General features: G+C 55.7%; 2 protein-coding genes across 3 annotated transcripts; both read right to left on the bottom strand.

Annotated features, from left to right (window-relative positions):
- Positions 1-3,235: 3,235 nt before the first annotated feature.
- Positions 3,236-7,217, bottom strand: LOC309975601 (somatotropin; the record flags this gene model as incomplete). Its single annotated transcript, XM_082860778.1, has 6 exons — positions 3,236-3,436; positions 3,712-3,873; positions 4,101-4,217; positions 4,421-4,581; positions 4,835-4,978; positions 7,145-7,217. 6 exons carry the CDS (start codon positions 7,215-7,217, stop codon positions 3,236-3,238), a joined length of 858 nt encoding a protein of 285 aa, XP_082716904.1.
- A 5,667-nt stretch (positions 7,218-12,884) lies between these two features.
- On the bottom strand, positions 12,885-15,979 carry CD79B (CD79b molecule). 2 transcript variants are annotated; one of them, XM_082860025.1, is made up of 6 exons: positions 15,868-15,979; positions 15,176-15,229; positions 13,845-14,156; positions 13,526-13,644; positions 13,219-13,260; positions 12,885-13,097 (listed from the first exon to the last, which is right to left on the bottom strand). In XM_082860025.1, exons 1-6 carry the CDS (start codon positions 15,932-15,934, stop codon positions 12,999-13,001), a joined length of 693 nt encoding a protein of 230 aa, XP_082716151.1. In that variant the 5' UTR covers positions 15,935-15,979; the 3' UTR covers positions 12,885-12,998. The 2 variants fall into 2 exon arrangements, with proteins under 2 accessions (XP_082716151.1, XP_082716152.1); XM_082860026.1 differs by having other exon boundaries at positions 15,176-15,226.
- Positions 15,980-19,805: the final 3,826 nt, after the last annotated feature.

The raw sequence follows: 19,805 nt of genomic DNA, 5'->3' as shown, positions 1-19,805 counted from the left end.
GTGCCCCATTCCGGAAAGATCCCACATGCCGCGGAGCGGCTGGGCCCGTGAGCCATGGCCGCTGGGCCTGCGTGTCCGGAGCCTGTGCTCCGCAACGGGAGAGGCCACAACAGTGAGAGGCCCGTGTACCGCAAAAAAAAACCAAAAAACAAAAAAAAAAAACTACATTCACATTGTTGTGAATTACACAACAATTGTGTAATTCACAACAGAAATTCATTTTCATTTTGCAAAACTAAAAGTCTACCCGTTAAACAACTCCCCATTCCCCTTCCCCCCAGCCCCTGATAACCAGCATTCTACTTTCTGTCTCTATGAATTTGATTGCTCAAAGTACTTCACATGGGAGGAATCATCCAGTATTTGTCTTTTTGCTACTGGCTTATTAGAATTTTTTAAATTGACTGGTTAGAACTGGAAACAGAAAGTGTCGAAACTGGACCAGGTCTCTCATCTCCTTTTGCCCCCTTTTACCAATACAATACCTGTGGACACGTGCATTTCATCTTTGTGGTTCCAACTCAGTGATTCTCAGCCTTCTCACCTGGGGAGTTTTTAAAATTCTCTTGTCCGGATCCCATCCCAGATCCATTAAAGTCAGAATCTCAGGGAGTGAAGGCTACGGCAAACACCCCCGGCATTTCTAATTTACAGCCGAGTTTCCCATCCAACGCCTAACTGGAGAGCTGAAAGGGAGATTAACAGTTGGCAAATCAAAGAGTTTAGGGTAGATGGTCTTTAAGGTCTTTTTAAATTCAAAAATTTTGCAAAATCCACTAGCGTCTTCGTAATTCTCAACCAGCAGTGCTTGAGTTGATTCAGCTGCGCCCGCCCGGAAGGAGCTGAGTGGAAGCTCTCTGGAGTGTGGCTCCCTCTGCAGTCTACTGCTGGCATGACAACCCCACTTTAGAACCCTCTCATTAGTGGCTATAACACCCCTCTCTGCAGGCACCCCTCTCCTGCCACATTCATTCAACACATACTTCTTAAGATGGCTCACTTTTCTTTCTTTTTTTTTTTTTTTGCCACACCACACGCAGGCGGAATCTTAGTTCCCCGACCACGGATTGAACCCTTGTCCCCTGCAGTGGAAGCATGGAGTCTTAACCGCTGGACCGCCAGGGAAGTCCCCTCACTTTCCTTTTAAAACACTTATTCAAGCCAATAGATAATAATATTTGTGCTTAATACATCAACTTCTAAAAGACCATGAGATATGCAAATAATTCTAAGGTCAAATGAGGGATATTACAGGGACATTGATTTCAGCTGAATGTAAGAAATACTTTGCTGAAATCAAAGGAGTTTAATAGAATAAATTACCTTGGGAAATAGTAATTCCCTTGACACCAGTGCTACACAAGTGAGTACAATCTGTGAGGGAGGCTATGGGGTAAGAATCCTAAATTAGAAGGAATTAGGATGACCTGTGAGGCCCTTCTAACTCCAAAACTCCATGATTTAAAAGTCAGACAAAAATGACCTAAGGCAAAATAAAAAAAAAAAAATGACCTAAGGCAGAGGAATGGTTTCTGAGTTAAGAAATGGAGCTCCAGGGTTCTGATTATTCCAAATTTCAACCACTCCCCAAGTTTACATTTCCATTAGTTACTTGACGTAAAATATCCAAAATGAATACACGTGAGTCCCATTTTGAAGAAAATTCATTATGGCATGTAAAACTTTGGGCTTTTCAGGAAGATTTATTGATTATTTGCATTGTGAAAGAATTATTGACTTTGTAAAATCATGTTTGGATGATAGAGTTACTTTGAGCATCTAACTATTAATTTACAGATCACTAGTTACTTAGCCAAGGTGCTTGGGTGACTAAAAACTTAACTCTAAAGCTGCCCTTTTAAGTTCATTTGGAAATAAAAAAGAAAGAAACATCTGAGGTGCCATTAGGAAAACAGAATGTGATTCAATAACAAGTACTTAAACATTCCCTTGGAAAACACAGAGCACCCCACAATTCACTGCAAAACCAGCTGCAACTTCTTGAGTGCTGTACTGTGTCAATCACTTCAGAAACCTGATTTCATTTAATCCTCACATACGCCTTGTAAGGCAATACACTATTATCTCCATTTTATCGGTGAGGAAACTGGGTCTCAGGGAGGTTAAGTAATTTCTTCCCGAACATAAGTTCAAGTCCAAGTCTTTCTGATTCTTTCCCTTATACCAAGTTATCCCAATCCACTCCTCTAAGAACAAATTGTCCACTGACAGCTTGAAGACCACATGTGTTTGGGTTAACTTTTGCCCTTAAAGTGTTTTCAATAAGAACTAGTTGCCAATGTTTAAACATTAGATTTTACATGAAAGTCTGGATGTCCTGTCTGTCTCGAAGAATCAGAAGGTCTGGCAGCACTGCTCCTGCAGTCTTGGCAAGGCCGATGGGCCCCATCCTTAGCTGGGGCCTGAGTTCTTTAGGTTGCTCTGGCCCTCACCCCTCTGTGCTGTATCCCTCACAAGCAGGCTGAGAGCTAGTTGCTATTTCCCCCTTTACATGCAGCCCTTATGACTTATGTATGTACCTACCTGGCACCTGTTGGCGCTGAATTTGCAACCCTCAATTTAGAGTCTCTCTTCCACGTCCCTTGCCCCAATTCAGATCCCAAACGTCCTGGTTCTGTTTGTCCCAAAGCCATTTTTGCATTGTTCCCATTTCCCAAGGGTGGTTGGGCTGAACGTGTATTCACCTTAAAATTTCTGCACAAAGGTAGTTCTATGATTTCCTCACATGTTGGAGGCGTTTTCTGGACTTCCGTACTTAATAGCCTGTCTTGCTTTTATTTCTTCCCACCCTTGGGGGCTAGGTTTGGTCTTGTGGTTCTGGTGGGGGAGAGAGAAACGCCTCCAAGTACTTTGGGGGTGGGGTGAGGGGAGTGGTCCTGACCTATGAGTCCCCAGCAAACTGGGACTATGGACCTGGGGAATGGACTGGGTGTGTCACAGAGAGAAGGGGATGTGTCTGCTTCTTTCTAGCCCAGGCAGAACTGGGTCAATTATCGTTCAGCATCTGGGTTCCCATAGGGCCCAGAGGATCCCTGCAGTTTGTCTTCCCAACCCTCCCCTTGCTGTACTGCCCCGCTCCACCCCATAACAGAATGACACGTACTCAGACAATGTGATGCAACCTCGTTTTATTAGGAAAGGACGGTGGGCACTGGAGTGGCACTTTCCAGGGTCCGGGGAGGCACTGGGGAGGGGTAACAGAGATGCCCGGCAACTAGAAGGCACAGCTGCTCTCCACGAAGCGGCGACACTTCATGACCCGCAGGTACGTCTCAGCCTTGTGCAGGTCCTTCTTGAAGCAGGAGAGCAGCCCGTAGTTCTTGAGCAGCGCGTCATCACTGCGCATGTTTGTGTCAAATTTGTCGTAGGTCTGCTTGAGGATCTGCCCAGCCCGGGGGCTGCCATCTTCCAGCTCCTGCAAAAGGGAGGGAGAGACAGACAGGGAGCCCTTGGGAGCGGCTGCCTCCCGTCCCCTCCAGTTGCCACCCTCCCCTCCAGGCTTGGAGAAGGGTGTGGAGGGAGGACTCACAAGGGGAAACGGGGAAAAGATTTCTCCTGGGTCAAGGCTGGACTGCCACAGAGAGAGCAGGCACCTCTCTCCCCCAGCCCACGGGAGCCCCCCATCCCTCGGCTAAGCCAGGAGAGGGCGGGCATGGGCCCAGCCTGGGGGACCCACTACGCCATCCCCACCCGCATCAGGGCCTGGATGCCCTCCTCCAGGTCCTTCAGCTTCTCATAGACGCGGTCCGAGGTGCCAAACACCAGGCTGTTGGTGAAGACCCTGCTGAGGAACTGCACGGGCCCGAGCCACGACTGGATGAGCAGCAGCGAGAAGCGGAGCAGCTCCACGTCCTGCGGGCAGATGGGTGGGTGGTGGGCGGTGGGCGCCGCGAGGTCGGTGGCGGGGGCAGGGGAGGGGGCAGCCGCGGGCCTCCCTCCGCCATCCGTCACCTTCCGCCACCAGCCACCACCCTGCACCTCCTCGGGGAGAAGACAGCCCAAGGCCCGATGCTGAGAGAAGGGGCAGCCTTCTTAGGATGAGGGAGGCCCCTGTTCCTCGGTCCGCGGTGGCCACTCACCGATCTCTGCTGGGCCTCGTCCTTGCCTGTGGGGGCCGGGATGGTCTCCGAGAAGCAGAAGGCAGCCTGGGTGTTCTGGATGGAGTATCTCTGTCCCTCCGGGATGTAGGCGCGCTCCTGGGAGAAGGAACACACGCCCGGGTCTAGGCTGCTGCGCGGTTCTCCTCACTGCTTTATTAGGAACCCCCCTCCATTTATGACAGCATCTTCACTCGGATAAAATACCTCTGAACTCCTTAGTTTCCTCCCACTGCGTGGAGGGGCCACGGATTCAGCCCTTCCTGCCACCCGCCACTAGTACGCGTCCCTGGGGAGCTTACAAACTCTTTGTAGGTGTCAGCCGCCAGTTGGTGCAGGTGCTGGGCCCGGAGCACAGCGTTGGCAAACAGGCTGGACAAGGGCATGGCTGGGAAGGCGCCCACCTCCTGAGTCCAGGGCAGGCAGAGCAGGGCGAAAGCCAGGAGCATGGAGGTCCGAGGGCCTAGAGAGAGACAAGGAGGGCCGGAGAGGGAGGGGTCCGGAGAGCAAGAGGCCTGGTTCCCCTGCCAGCCCTCCACCGCCCCTGCCCCCCGGGGAATGAGAACATTTCAAACCTGGTCACGTGTCTGGGGGTAGATATCTGTGCTCACATCCAGAAGCCCCAAAGCCCGAGGTTAGTGCCCCCGTCCCTCTGCAGGGCCCTCCCATCACCCTTCAGTACACACCGAGCCCGAGGGGATTTTAGGGGTGCTTACCTGCAGCCATTACAGCTGGTGAGCTGTCCACAGGACCCTGAGCTGTCTGGGGAGCTGGGTCCTGGGGTCCTGGAATTGGTCCCTTGTGGGCCGTTTTTATACCCTGGCCTCTTCTCTCTCTCCCTCTGCCCCCACCTATTTTCTCTATACATTTATGCACGGGCCACCGGCGGGCCTGGGCTAATGGATAATTTAGAACCCCCACCCACTCATCCTGTTACCGCTCCTCCTCTGGGGTCATGTCCCCCAGGCTTGTCATCTTCCCCTCTCCACTGTCACCTGTCCCGAGGGCTGTACGCACAGAGTCTCAGCTTGAGAGACCACCCAATCCGTCCTCTTTTTAAGGGGGAGGTAGCAGAAGGGAGTAGCCCAAGTCCAGGCACACTGTGGCAGGGTGTCATTGCGGGGTTGTCCCCCAGGGTGAGGAGGGCCCAAGCTGGTCCCCTAAAGGGAGGCTACGTCAGGATGGAGGTACCCTGAGAGCTATGTGGATGCTTCCTCACTCTCTACCTCTTTCCTCCTCCCTGAACAGCTCCCCTCCATCCACCAGAGAGAATGTGTGTTTGGGAGAAGGGGGCCAAGGATAGCAATAGATTCTGGGGTTCCTGGGCACATATTCCACCTTTGCCCCATCACCATCCTCCTGCCGCCTGATCCAGCCTGAGGTAGCTGGATGCAGGGCTAACCCTGACCGCTAGAGGGCTCCAGCCCCACACATTGCCCTCCCCTTTGCCGGAGCATAGGGGCTCCCCCAGGTGGATAGGGCAAAGGACCAAAACTTGAGGCATTGTCCCTGCTCCTTGGATGTGCCACAGAGATCCCGGGAACAGACACTGCTTACAACTGCTTCCTCGCATAGCCCTGTCATGGTCAGTGAATCTCAAATTTGGAAGAGCCCTTGAGGACTTGAGTCCCACCCCCAGCCCTGGAGCTCTGGGCACAGCACACAGAAAGATGCCCTCTCCAGTCCTTGCAGTCTCCTCCCTGTCTTTCTTCTCCTCCTTTTAATATTTGTATAGAGCTTATCAGGTTGTGAAGAGCAAGCCCATGCAACCTCACATTAGACCCTCAGGACCATCTTGTGAAGGAAGTATTATCACCCCATTTTACAGAGGAGGAGACCAAGGCTCAGAGAGGCTTACTCACATGAGCTACCCCAGCCAAGGCAGCAGGTCTCCAAATCCTTGCTCTTCCCACGTGGCAGCATCCCAAGCCCTTTCTTCAACGCGGACTGGGTGGGCGCCACTCTGTTTTTTAACTTTTAAATCCCTCTGATCACAAGCGTCCTGCCCCTAATCACAAGAGTCCCTTTGCCTTATTTTGTCCTCCCTTAAGAGTCAGCTTGTTGTCCGTCTTTTTCCAGGTGAGACTGGCCCAGAGACATGGGGTGCATGGCGGAGACCACATAGCAGGGCAAGGCCAGGGTCAGGAAGGCTAGGGCTGCAGGCTTGCCACCTCCTGGTGCCCAGAGTTGGGGCTATTTCAGCATCTGGAGGTCACCAGCGTCAAATAGTCCCCCAAGATAAGAGCAGGAAAGAACATACTGCCCTCCGTTTAAACCTTCCATCCCTTGAGTCTCAGAACATTTAGCACTTGACCCTGTGGGGAAACAAACGAACGAATGAGCAAAACTTTCTAGAGGTGGTTGGTTATAGTGTTGCCAACCAATGCTGAAAAGTCACACCCCCATGGTCCAGAACCTGAGTGCTTGTGCCTTGCCATCTCCCCCTTTAAGACCAGAAGATAGAGCTCTCTTTTCTCTCATCGCTCCTGAACCATCGCCCGACCGTGCCCCTGATTCTTTATCTGCTACGGAGGGCACTGGGACCTGTGGGAATTGTCCCCAGCCATGACCATAGGAGGACTAGAAGGGAGTGTCATTAAAGAAACAGGCTCTGAGGAAGATGGGGCCACAGGAAAGGTGAGGACACCCCTTTCCTCTCCTTCCAGAGCCACCAAAGGGGAGGAGCCGGGCAGGAAGTGGAGGAGGGTCTCTAAGCCCCACACAGCCTCCTGTGTCCTCCGCCACTTCTTCCTTCTAGGTCACCTGGGGGAAGGGACACTGAAGTGGAACCTCTCGTGACAGACTTCTAGCTAATACTGGGGGGACTAGTATGTGAACTGTGGACCACAGGAGAAGCTCAGGCCTCCCCTAGGACTGAGGGTACAGGAGCCCGACTTGGGGACCACTCGAGAGCCACACAAGGTGGGCACAGGTGAGGTGTGGCTGAGGCTCCCTGCCAGGCAGGTTACTGCCAAGAACAGGTGGGACCAGCCAGAGCAGGGGAGAGTCTCCTCTCACCAACCCACTTCCGGTTGGCCCACAGGATTCTGGGGACCCCCGGGATACACCTTTATTAAAGGTGACCACGGTGGCAGCCATCGGACCCAAAGAGGGAAGAACTGGAGGGTAGGGGGTGGATACTGGTGACCCTTCTCTCTAGTCTAGAAAAGGTCTTTTTCAGGGTCTTTAGTGATGGAGACATATACATAATTCATTGCTAGTAAAAGATAAACTTTGAATTAGACTTGGGATTTCGTGTTCTTGCTAGGGAGTCACTCACCCCTTCTTGGGGCACGACCTGGGGCCAGACCCTTGGCTTCTCCAGATTCAGAGGCTGCCCCACAATGGCCTCTGCATGGTGGCCAGTGAGGAGAGGCTGTGATCCGCATCTCCGGGGTCATCCTCAAAGGGTTCGGGATGATTCCTCCATTAGCTTGGAATCCATGAATTTCAGTGTGTTTGGAAGCCCTTCGTATTTTCAGATTTGACCATCTCTGGGGTTCTCCGTACCTATTGTGGAAATTCAAAGATCTACTCTTGATCCGAAAGTGGCCTCTTTCAGGCTTCAGGAGCACTTCTGAGGTTCAAGTCCACGCGGCTGGGGGCCATCTCCTTGTTTAGAGTCATGATTGCCTTAGGGAGAGCCACAGAGGGACTGGGGGCAGCTCTTTCCATTCTCCCCTGGTCACTTGAGGTCCATGCTTCCCACCTCTAGCTCTGTCCTGCTTTCCTTGAGGCCAGAGGTTGGGATTGCCCCCAGGATATGCTCCACTTTGTCTTTGATTCCAGCATGAGTCTGATGACCGCGTTGATCACAGCTCATTGGGTCAGTGTTTTTAGAGACTATTATGTGGGGATTCCCAAGGGCTTCTCCAGGGGGAGGTGGAAAAGGAGACCAACATTTCTGAGTGCCTTCCATGTGCCAGGCACTGTGTTGAGTGATGCGGAGAGGGGGAGGTGCATGCATACAAGGACATTCAGGCTCGAAGAGATAAGTAGTTTGCCAGGTGTTTCTCAGCTCCTAAAAGACGGCAGCCCAAGGCCCCAGTCTTCCCACCACAACGAGCTCTTGAGAAGCTTCATCTAGGAAAGACAGTGGCGCCGCTGGGCACGGAAGCACTATCCTCAGTGCAAAGCTAGCAGGGCCGGATCAAGTCCCCACTCAGAAGATGTTCAATGAAGCTTGGGGGAAATTGAATGCAAGGAGCTTCAGCCCAGAGTGAGGTCCACAGACACCAAGAAAAGAGGCAGTAAAAAAACAACTCGATGGAGCCCGATTTAATGAACCAAGGCGCACCATCCTTCACATTTGTGTTGCACATTTCAGTGTACATCACGTTTTCACTTCCTTTATCTCATCGGACCCTTGAGTTTGCCAGAGGGCTCAAGCATGGAGGAAGGGCCTTGGAGGGCTCTGGGGTGGGGGGGGCAGGATGGGGGCAGGCACTCCTGTGGGTTGATGGGGATGTTGTTTACAGTAGGTGAGGATCTCTGAACACTCTAGAAGAGCAAAACAATCTACATCATGGCACCTACTAAGCAATTTCCACTTGGGGGCTTATTCCCCAGGGAGACAAGCCCATTGAAAAAGAAATATAATAATACCGGGGTGTGTCCAGCAGCTGTGGGAAGTCTGAGGTGCTTTCCTGATTGGTGCTGTCAGCTGGAAATAACTTCTGCCTCCTACCTCATTCTGTGGTTGTTTGTGAACATCTTATTCCCCTTAAGGGAATGTAAGCTCTTTGAGGCTGGGTTCACGCCTTTCGTCTCTTCACTCATTCACTCATTCTCGTTTTCCTGCATTAACTGATTCAGTAAGCAGTTGTTGTACCTTCCATGTGCCAGGTATTGTACCAGTTCATTACACGTACATGAACAAAGGGCACAATCTTTTCTCTGCTGGAGTTTACAGTCCACAGGAGAGACAACAGCAAACAAATAAATACAGAAGGATAAAATGTATACAGAAATTTCACATTGTGAAAACCACCATGAGAGAAATAGCTAAGATACAGAGGTGAGAGCATAGCTCTGGGCAGTGGGGGGACCTGGCAGCTGGCACCATCCCAGGCCTAGCAGCTCACCAAGCATCTGCTAAGTGGGTTGAACGGATGCAAGGACAGTGCCAAGGAAAGAACTCAAATATTCCCCGCCCCCCGGCCAGAAATGGCAAGACAGGCCATGACTTGTCTTGATGTTCTCCTCATAGTAGAATGAATCTAACATAACAAGTACAGAAAAAATGAAAATACGGGATCTTGCCATGCACAGCAATACGTACCTGAACACATTTAAATGCAAAAAGGAGACAGGGCAGCATGCACATGCTGAGGGTGAGCACACACAGATGTTCACACAGACCCACAACCTGCAGAACCCGAGCCCCAAACGGGACCTCACGAGGCATCTGGCCCGCCCACTCCTGCCATGTGAGAAAGTGGTCTTAGGGCCGAGAGAACGATGTCTTTTTTTTTTTTTTAATTAATTTGATCTGTGCATTAGGATCTGTCTAAATGTGTTTAAACAAACTACACTCTGAATTCAGGGTTTCAGTTTTGTTAATTTTTGTTTTCTGTGGAGTCACCTAAGTTTCCAAGTAAAGGCTTTGGGGTGGGAGATGGCCGCTGAGGTGTCCCCAAGTGGCAGGTTTGTTGGGTTTGGGTTTTGTGTGTTCCTGAGTCAATAGCAGTTCCCGAGGGCACCGTAACTAGGCGCAGCCTGGAGAGCAGATACAAATCCAGAAATTTCACAGATGTGGGCTCTGAATCCAGCTGCTGAGGTTGCCTGCAGAGAGCAGAGCATGCGCGGACCAGAGTCCCTGGTCCCCCGGCTGGATGGCCTTTGAGGCCCTTTGCAGAAGAGCCGGCTGCACACCTGCTGGGGGTCCAGTGACACCCAAACAGCAGCAGCTTTCCGAGTTTTCTTTTGTTTTTCTCTAATCTCCAATTCTGCTGGAAAAACACCCAAACCCTTGGGTCAGAGCACCCCCGGCCTAGCAACACCTGCAGCCAGGGGGCCGGAAGTCAAGCTAGAACGGAGGAGGAACCAGCCTGTGCTTACCCCAGGCCCCGGGGGACAGGGCTGGATTCCCCCAGTGGGCAGCAGGGCATGTGCCCACCGAGGACCCTCGGGGCTGCATTCTAAAGGAAGAGGGGCCCAGAGCTGGACTCCTGGAAGGATGGCCCAGTGACTCAATATCCTGGCCTATCAGGAAGGAGTGGGGCCTTCAGGGCTTTGCGACTTGTGAACAAGGGCGATGGCAGAGCTGTCCCAGGATTCTCTCGCTATGGCTCTCCTCCTGCTCTGGCTCAGGGTCCTTCGAGGGAGGCAGCTGTGATGTAGTAGAAAGAATGCTGAGTTTGGAGTCAGAAGATCTGTGTGTGGCTTTTGGCCAATTATGGTAATCATCTCCCTGGGCCTCGATTTCCACATTTTTAAAGTTGGGATGCCGCTGTCCCCCTTCCAGGGTCACGGTGGGACAAGCTCATGTAAAGGAATATGGAGGTGTTCCAGAAAATCTTACTGGCTGTTAAGAGATTCTCAATATATAAATATTTGGGGGACCCAGCAAAAGAGTCTGACTCACGTTCTGTAACTTGGTTGGGGTGGTGGTTATACAAAGCTGTAAATCTAAAATTCATGAAAAGAAAATGAAGTCAATTTTACTGTAGGGTAATTTTCTAAAAACCAGCATCTGGTTCAGCTCCTTTGGATAAGATTTATGATTCCCGTTTTGTAGATAAAGCAAGCGAGATCTGAGACGTTCATCGCCCCCCACCAGCATCACCCAGCTTTGTTTCCGCTGCCTGTCAGTTTTGGGGGCCAGGGATCCATAAGTTGGACATGGGGACACCCGTAGCGTAAGCCTCTAAGACAGAAGAACGGACCAGGGAGGGCTTCTGCATCGTAACCACGAAGGCAGTGCCCTTGCGGGGTGGGTGTCGGGTGGTCGAGGCAGGCCTCCCTGCTCAGATGATCCTCTGCCAACAGTACTTCAAAGCATTAGAGAAACTCAGTTATTCAAAGATATTAAGTTGTCTTTCAAAAAAGCCAAGGCCTCCCCAGATTCAGGGCAGCCCCAAGCAGGGGGAAGACCCTGCTGTGGGGGGGGAGAAGTGAAGGCTCCGTCCCACCACCAGCCGGCTGCCCAGGGTCCCTGGTGGAGGTCGAGGCCAGAATTAGCGCCACTATGCAAAGCAGCAGGAGAGGAAGGGCTGCAGCTCAGTGGAGACAGATGCCAAAACAAGCCAGTTTCCTCTGGCAGCCCGGACACCAGAGAGGGAGGAGGCCCGCCCCGGCTTGGCCCTGCCTGGCTCTCAGTGGGCACCGCTGAGAGACGCAGAGATGGACCTGAAACCCCAGGCTTGGGGGCCTTGGCCACCTGCCCCACCTGGAATGCCAGGGGGAGCTGCTCTCACTGGTCCCCCCATGCTGGCCTTGGTTCTCCAGTTAAACTGGCAGCTCCCTGAGGGCAGGGATTTCTCCCATCTGAATCCAGAGCATGCATGGCAAAGAGGTGTTCTGGGGTCCCCCCAAGGTCAACAGGAAGTGGAGCTCAGCCTGGCTCTGCACACAGAGGTTAATTTCACTTCAGCTCCCAGCCCTGAGCTGCTCTCTGTCGCTCCCGCAGCTGGCAGGTTGGGGACCATTTTGCCTCTGATTTTGTGCTGGGAAAGCCTGAAGGGGTTATCTAAGGATGCCCAGATTTCACCACCACAGAGCTTCCCACTTTAGGAATCTCTCTTGCATAGCTCTGGGTCAAATTTAAAAAAATATCCAGGCTTGGTAGGGGACAAGGGGGTGTGTGATGGAGTCAGGGGAAACCCTGCCCTCAGGGAGCTTCTAATTTAACGAGAACAAGGCCGGTATGGGCAGCACAAGGTAGTAGCTACGCCAGAGCTGGAGAGGCCAGGGTCCAAACAGGGATTAGGCAGGGACTGGGCACTCTGGGAGGGCTTCCTGTAGGTGGAGGGCCTTAAAGGACAAGAGGATTGGGGTGGGTGGGGGAGGGCAAACTCTTCTAGGGCTAAGACCTCTGCCCTACAGAGCAGGACTCAAGTGCTGCTTGTCGGCTGAAGGGAATGCAGGGTGAGGGTATCCCCGCCGAGAAGAAGGGCCAGTCCATTCAGCCCTTCTCCACTGCTCGGGGCCCCATTAGGGTCAGAGAGCAGGGGAAGAACGGGAGACATGGCCACAGGTCCCAACTGGGCCGTCAGAGAGAAGCAGTGGGTGAGCCCTGGAGAGGGCTCTGAGCCCCATGGCAGCCGTCCCTCCTCACACCCCATGGGTCCATGGGTGCCCAAAGATTTGCGCCCAAACAGGTACTCTCATCCACCCCATAACCACAGATGTCACAAGCCTGTGTGTCATTTCTCAAGACACATTGTTTATTCCGTGGGAGAAAGGGCTCAAGGCCAGCAGCCCCCTGGCGTGGGGGAGGGCAGGAGAGAGCAGGAGAGGATGGGAGAGGGATGAAGCTCTCAGTGGCCCAGCTGCAGCCACATGCGGGTGGGCCAGGGCCCTTCCCGGGCTCTACAGGAAGCCGGGCCGTTCTGAGTCCATTTGCAGGTTCCAGGCAAGTCTCTGCCTTCCCCGTCCTGAATAGGGGATGGATCCCCGCATAGCACCCCCAGAAGGCTGGGTCCAGTCTAGCCCCAGAGAACTCCCTGCTCCAAATCACTGCCCTGTGGCCCTTCCGCTCCAGTCCCTTTGGCAAGAGATGGGGACCAAGGGCTGGAGGGGCAGGCGGACCTGGTGGGCCAGCTTTGGAGGCGGACAGGGGGTTCAGGGTAAAGGGGATGGGCTGGGAGCCGGGCGGCTCTGAAGCAGTCAGTGAGGGCCCAGCGGGCTACGCCCAGGGGCTTGGGGAGGGCCGGCCTCTCACTCCTGGCCTGGGTGTTCACCCACCGACCACTTCACCTCTCCTGTCCGCAGCGTCACTATATCCTCGTAAGTGGCTGTCTGGTCAATGTCCAGGCCCTGGGGACACGGAGCGGAGCTCAGGCCTTGGCCACTCGCTGAGCGCACGCAGATGGGGCCTCTGAGCGCCCCCCCTGCCCCCCACGGCCCCGGGAGCTGCGGGGTCCACCCCACTCCTTACCTCATAGGTGTGATCTTCCTCCATCCCGGCCTTGCTGTCATCCTGGCGGGTGAGGGACGGAGAGCAGAGTGTTAGCTTCCCCCACCCCATCCACTGCTGGGCCAGGCAGGGGAGGGCCGGGGAGATTGGCCCGGGGTGAAGGGTCAGGGGCTAGGGGTCAGGGGTGAGGCGCACTCTGCGAGAACAGCTGATGAATAAAGGAGTGATTGAATCGGTCAATCGATGGGCAGGCTCTGGGGCTGGGGAGATGGCGACCCTGCCCGTGTCCGGCCTGCCCCGTGGCTGCTTCCCCGGCCCCCAGGGTCACCTTGTCCAGCAGCAGGAAGATGGGCACGATGATGAAGAGGATGATGAGCAGGGTCTGGATCATGATGATGCCATCTTTCAGCGTGTTCCGCCGCTTCAGCTGCGCCAAGGTGCTGAACCCTGGGGGGAGGCGGGGCGGGGGCGGTGAGGCCTGCGCCCCTCAGGACCTGCTTCTCAGCGGCTCTCCCAGGTGCTCGAGGGCCACAGTCACCGCCACACGGTGGCCCCCCTGCTGGTCCGGGCTGGGGTGGGGTGGGTGTGGACAGCTCCACGAGCACACCCGCTCTCCTCCCCGGCTGGGGGGCGGGCCCCGCACGCACCCATGACCCGAAGCTCGGTGCCACAGCCGCGCTCTGTCCTCGGGGGCCTCTGCGAGCACTCCACCTCGCAGAAGTAGATGCCGTTGTCCGGGAACTGGACGTCCTGGATGACGAGCGTGGCCTCGCTGCTGTTGTGGGTCTGGAGGATGCGGCCCTTTTCGGGGAGGAGTAGCTTGGCCTCCGAGTCCGCCTCCTGCTTCCGGAGCCAGCTCACGCTGCCAGAGTCCTCCAGGCGGCACTTGATTTCCACCATGGAGCCCCGTTTCTTGGCCACGAAACGTGGGTGCTGCCAGATCTGGGAACACGAGCCTCCTGTGGGCGCCAAGGCTGGGATTAAAATCCCGCTCCTTCCTCTTGACCGTCGGCCCGAACTCAGGCCCTCGGCCGTGGGCCCCCGTCCTGGGCAGCACTGACCCCCGGCTCAGCCCCCTTGTCTGTCCTTGCTTCTCGGGATGTGGGTCAGACATGAGGCAGAGGTGTGGGAGAGCCAGAGCCACGTGAGAAGCCACAGGCCAAGCCGCTGGACCCCGCCCCTTCCTGATGGCCCACCCTTCCCGCCTGATTTTCCTTTAGAAGGGCCTGGAACCTTCTGATTCCTTTCCATGTCCATTACAGTGGCCTGATGCCAGCCTCACCCCATGAGGCCAGAAGGCCCATAGCACAGCCTCCAGCCTGGCCTGGTGCTCTCACCTCTCCCTGCCCTGGGCTACCCACACCAGCCCGAAATCCTCAGGGGCACCCCGCAAATCCTTAGCCTGGCAGTCAAGCCTCCCACATCAATCCCCTGGCCGTCTCTCCTCCATCACCTCCCTCCCCCCTTCCGTGCGGACCTGCTCCTCTTTTTATTCCTAAGCCTTCTTTCTTCAGTTTGCCATGATGTCCCCGCCCACCTGCTCCAAGAAGCCTCCCTCCTGCCTGGTTCCCAGTCAGTGGTCCCCTAGGAACCCCTGCGACCTGTCGGGGTCTCTGAGGTTACGGTCTCCTGCCGGGGCTAAGCCCAACTCCCCAGCCAGGGAGAATGGGCCTGAGTCCTCAGTGGGGTTCCAACTGGCCCCCACTCCAGCCCTGGGCTTGGCGCTGCCCCAGATCGCTGGGACTGGAGCACTGATGTTTAATGAGGATGACAGCGGAGGAGGGGGGACTGGAGGTACTTCAGAGCCAGGTCTTACAGAGGGAGGCCGACCCTAAGGAGGCCTGGGGATGGGAGTCCTGGGTGGGGAGACCCAGGGGGCACAAGGGCACAAGGGCAACCATGAGACAGCACACAGGACAGTGACCAGCTTTGGACACAGACATACTTGTCCCCAGAATGGGCGGGGGAAGTTGCTGACCTTTGGGATTCCGGTAGAGCGCCTCTGTTTTGGCCTCCAGCACCGTCTCACCTGCTGGGTGGGAGGAAGTGGGCGGGCCGGTCACTGGGACTTGGTTGTCCCACCCCTGCGTTCCCAGACCCACTTCCTCCCCGCCCAGGACATCAGCATCAAGACCCCTCAGCTCTCCCCCAGCCCTGCTCTGGAGAGACTAGAGCGGGGTGGGGTCACCAGAAGATCCGACTCCCAGCCCCCCTTCTGCCCTTGACCTTGAGCTGTGCCTGGATGAGACGGGAGGGAAGTTACAGCTGGAGGGCTCCACCACCTTCCAGACCAGGGCACCACTTCTGGAACATGCCTGTCCCAGGTCTGCTTGGGGGCAGCTCTCCACTGCCCGCCCCCCACGCAGTGCCCTCCACGGCCTGGGGGTGAACCACACTCTTCTTTCTCTCTCCTGGGCCTAGCTCTTCTGCGGTCAGAGCCACCAACCCCTCAGGCCCAGCTCAGCCTGACACCCTCCGGGCGGGAGAGGGGCTGGGGCCGCAGAGCCCTGAGCCATCAGCATGGCTGATACCCACAGACCCGGTCCCCAGGGCTGTCAGAGGGAGACAGGAGGCAGAAAAGTGTGAGAGACAGAAGGAGGAGGACGAGAGAGCAGGAGACAGAACCAGTGGAAACAGCGGAACCAGCAGGCCTCTCGGCTCGGGCCGTACCTGAAAGGAGCAGCAGCAGAGGCACCAACCAGCTGCTGAGCCCGGGACACAGCGCCGGCCCCGCCATGCTCACCCCTCCGTCTCCTGCCCCAAGCCCGTGACAGCGGAGGCTCCTGGGGGGAAAACGTGTAACTGCCCAGGCTGCAGCCTGTCTCCTCCCCGCCTCTTCCCCACCAGGCCCCTTCCTGCCATGCAAATTGGGACCCAGGGGAGGCACCAGCTCTCCGGGGACCCTGGGGGAGGGCAGGCTCTTTTGTCAGCTGTGCTGCTAAGGCTCAAGGGTCACCCCAGCTCGGGCACTACAGCGGGGTCCGCGGTGGACGCCCCGGGTGGCGGCGGCCTCTGCGTCCCCACCCCATCCCCGTGCCCTGGGGCCCCCTAGCCTCCCACCTCACACTTAGCTGAATACACATGGGTCCTGTGGATGAATGCGAGCGCGGCCTCTCCACCCTGGATCAGCTTACACCCTGTGGGAAGAGGGGCACCCAGGAAGGCTGAGGCAGGGGTGCTGGCGGGCAGCTATGGGCCCAGAGCACAGCCTCTTGGCTGGAGTGCAGGTGGCCATGTTGGGGGTTGATGGAGATTTGACCCTGGGGAGGAAAGGAACCACAGCGGTTCTTGAGCAAAAACAGGCCAAGAGTAGCAGCCGCTTGGGAGATCTGGTCCAGGACCTGGCGAGAGGGCCCCTCCCTCACTTGGTGGGAGAGTTTTCTGGGAGCTGCCAGAGAAGGTGGACTTAGGTGTTGACAGCTTAGAGAAAACCCACCACTCAGCAATCAGGGGACTCACAGGGCACTGAAGTGTTATCCACAGCTCCAGGGGTCTCGGGCAGAGGACAGGAGGCTAGTATGGGGGAGTCTTCAGGTTCTGAAACAAAAAGGATCTCTGGCTTTGTCTCGCCAGTCAGCAGAGTGGTGGATGGAACCATAAGTCTAGGAGCTTGTCTAAGTTCAACTTTGTGCCCCTGCCCCTGGATCAGACACAACCCTCATCCCTTGGAGGCTCGGGGTGGGGGAGGTGCCCTTGTGCAGTGCGCTACCTGCACAGCTGCACGTGGCAGGCTTGCATCCCTCAGCCCCACAGCTGAGCCCACTCTTGAATTTTATGTTTTATGGAAGCTTCTTTACTCTCTCTTGGCCCCTCACTCTCTGTCTTCTTCCAACTGCCAGGAGGGGAAGGAAGATGCAAATCCTGTGTCCTCTGCCTACATATTTTCCTTACCACCTGCCAGTTTTCAAGCAGCCTGTGCTGCTGGCAGGTCTGTTTGGGTTCAGGGAGACATGGACCCACCTCCTAGGCCAGGGTTGGTGGTGAGGAAGACAGAGGTCTGGGTGCTGGCCCCTCAGTCCTGAGCATAAGCCTCACCTGGGATGGTGGGGTCCACCCCCCCACCCCCACCCCCGAGGAGTACGGGCCAGGACTGGAGCTGTGGAAAGCGGGGACAGGAGGGTTAAGTTTCCCCCCAAGGAACAGCTCGTTCCTGGCAGTCCCAGATGTTCTTGTTGTTTCCAGATGTTCCAAATGAAAAAAAAAACAACAAACACATTTCTCTGAAAAGGTGTCAGATGTTCAGTTCACAGAACAAACAGCCCAGGAATATAAACATCACCTGAGGTCAGCTTGGGGACCATGGGCCCCTGGTGGGGGAGGTTGGAGACTCCCCCAGAGGAATGGGGGAAAATCCAGGGGTCTCTTCCTTTAGCAAAGTACCCCCTGGTGATGGAAGCCTTGGTTAGCTTTGGGGCTAGCGTCCCCCAAAGTTGGGAGGAAGATGGAGAAGGCTTGGGATACACACGTGTGTGTGTGTGTGTGCATGTAGCTGCTGACACGGGTGTGCTCCCGGGCTGTGTGGTGTGGGGCTGCTCAGGAGCTGGGCCTGCGGCCCAGGGTGACTCTAGGGGGCACGGAGGTTGGGGGCGCAGTAGATGTCCTCCAAGCACACGCACATCTGCGTCTCCCGTGGGCAGGGATGCAGATGTGTCCTTTGGACTTCATTCCCATTCATGCCAGGAGTGGGTTGGGGCAATGGGGGCCCCACCGCCTGCAGGGTTATTTGTCACAGTTGGGGCCATGCTGTTCCCTCCCCAGTGACAACAGTACTGAGCTCTGTTCGGGGCTTGTGACGCCTTTTTCTTTCCTGGAACAGGAGGCCTCGTAAGCCCACTCCCGCCTCTGCCCCCGGCTGCCCTGGGCTGTGCACCCCGACATCAGGCAGCCCTCACCCCACCTTTCCAGGAAGGCAGCATCAAAATAAGAGATGGGGGTGTAGGGAGAAGGGACACGGAGCTTGGGGGTTTGGGGAACAACAGGACAGGGACCCCCAGTAACCCTGGGAGGGTGGTGGGAGAGGACAGAACCTCAGTTTGGAAAGAAGGGCTCTGACCTCTGCCCCTCCCCCCAGCCCTCGCCTACTGACGCTACTTGGCTTGTTGTTACCAAGGGAGACCTGCAGGCTCAGAAGGATTCGGGTGTGAATCCTGACCCTGCAGGAGACCGGGAAGCCGCCTCAAGTCACCTGGGGCTTCTCAGTGAAGGGTGGTCCTGCCCCACAAATGCTCCAGGGCCATTGCCAAGGTCAAATGACCAACGGACACCTCTGGCATTCATGGGCCAGGGGGCAGGGAAGACCCTGCCGTGAGAGGGGCAGCCTCCCACGCAGCAGAATTTCCTTGTCTCACATGTCAACGGCACCCCTGTTAAGCAACACCCGTGCTTAACCTTTCAGAGACGAAGTTTCCTCATTTGGGTAAAACAGAAATAATTGTAATAATACCTTCTTCGCAGGGCGGTCGTGAGCCTTGAAGGGACTCAGGTTCACCCTCAGGCAGGTGGCACGTAGGACTGATAACTGGGGGAGGGTCTTGATTCTGAAATAGGAACTTTGGTTTCTACGTTTCTCACCCAGGATTTTGTCTTTTTTCTTTTACCATTCAAGGCTCAGGGGAAGGGTGGGTCAGGGCACCCTCAGGCTCTCCTGTCCTTGGGGCCAGAGAGGGACCAGGCGAGGTTTGGAGAACTTTCATGTGAGAAGGAGCCCCTCCCCCACCTCTGGGAGGGAGGTCAGCACCCTGGTGGGGGGCTCAGGGAGCCCTGCGGGGATGTCAGACCCCTCCCCTGCAGGCAAAGACAACCACACTGTGGGAAGGGGCTCAAGGACATGGCTGAGGGATGTCGGGGTGGCCTGGGGGTTCCCCTCCCCAGCCCCCAAGGGTGCCATGTAACCTCAGGACCCAGGAAAAGGGGATACAGAAATCCTGAAAGGGACTAATACTCACTAGTTCGGAGGAATACAGCCTTGGCTGTCAGAAAACAAAATTAAATCTAAAATTATATTTCACCCACTGGGATTGTGGCCGGAGCTCACTACATAACGTTACTCTTTGTCGTAGGTCCATGGGACCCTGGGTTTTCTGGGGTCAGGGGTCAGAGGCAGCATCCCGGGGGAATTGTACCTCTGGGGAGAGGGAGGGGCCACACCGTGTACCCATAGGCACTTTAGGGCCTCTGAGGGGCAGAGAAGTTATGGGGGCTTCTGGAGAGGAGGGGCTGGGGACACGGGTCCCAACACCGTTTCCTGGGTGCTGTCGTGGGCAGGGAGACGCAGTGTGGTGCTGCCTGTTAGGGGAGTGAAGGGAGCGGGGCACGACTTGACCTCATCTGGCCTCTGGGACTCCAGCTGTGAGGCTGGAGTCCCAGTCTCCTTCTGGAGGGGGCAGGAGACGGCCAGACGGAGCCAGAGGAGGGAGCTGGGGCTTCCCCAATCCCTGGCAGCTCCCCAAGTCTTCCCCACTTGGCTCAATCCCCACCAGCCCTTCTTGCTGCCCTCAGCTCTCGTCGATGTCCGCACGCAGAAGCACAGAAGGAGAGAGCCCACATGTCAGAGGCACCGGGGAGATTTATTATAAGAACTGTACAAAGGGGCCTGTCTACTGGCCTGG

This window comes from Leucopleurus acutus, assembly GCF_964270905.1.
Source record: "Leucopleurus acutus genome assembly, chromosome: 19".
NCBI lineage: Eukaryota > Metazoa > Chordata > Mammalia > Artiodactyla > Delphinidae > Leucopleurus > Leucopleurus acutus.
This window is presented reverse-complemented; position numbering and strand designations above follow the sequence as displayed.

Coding starts and splice junctions, on each gene's coding strand:
- CD79B (XM_082860025.1), bottom strand. CDS start 15,934: ATGGCGGGGCCGGCGCTGTGTCCCGGGCTCAGCAGCTGGTTGGTGCCT. Junction 14,157..15,175: donor GCTCTACCGGAATCCCAAAG/GTCAGCAACTTC, acceptor TGGCGCCCACAG/GAGGCTCGTGTTCCCAGATC. Junction 13,098..13,218: donor AGGAAGATCACACCTATGAG/GTAAGGAGTGGG, acceptor CCGTGTCCCCAG/GGCCTGGACATTGACCAGAC.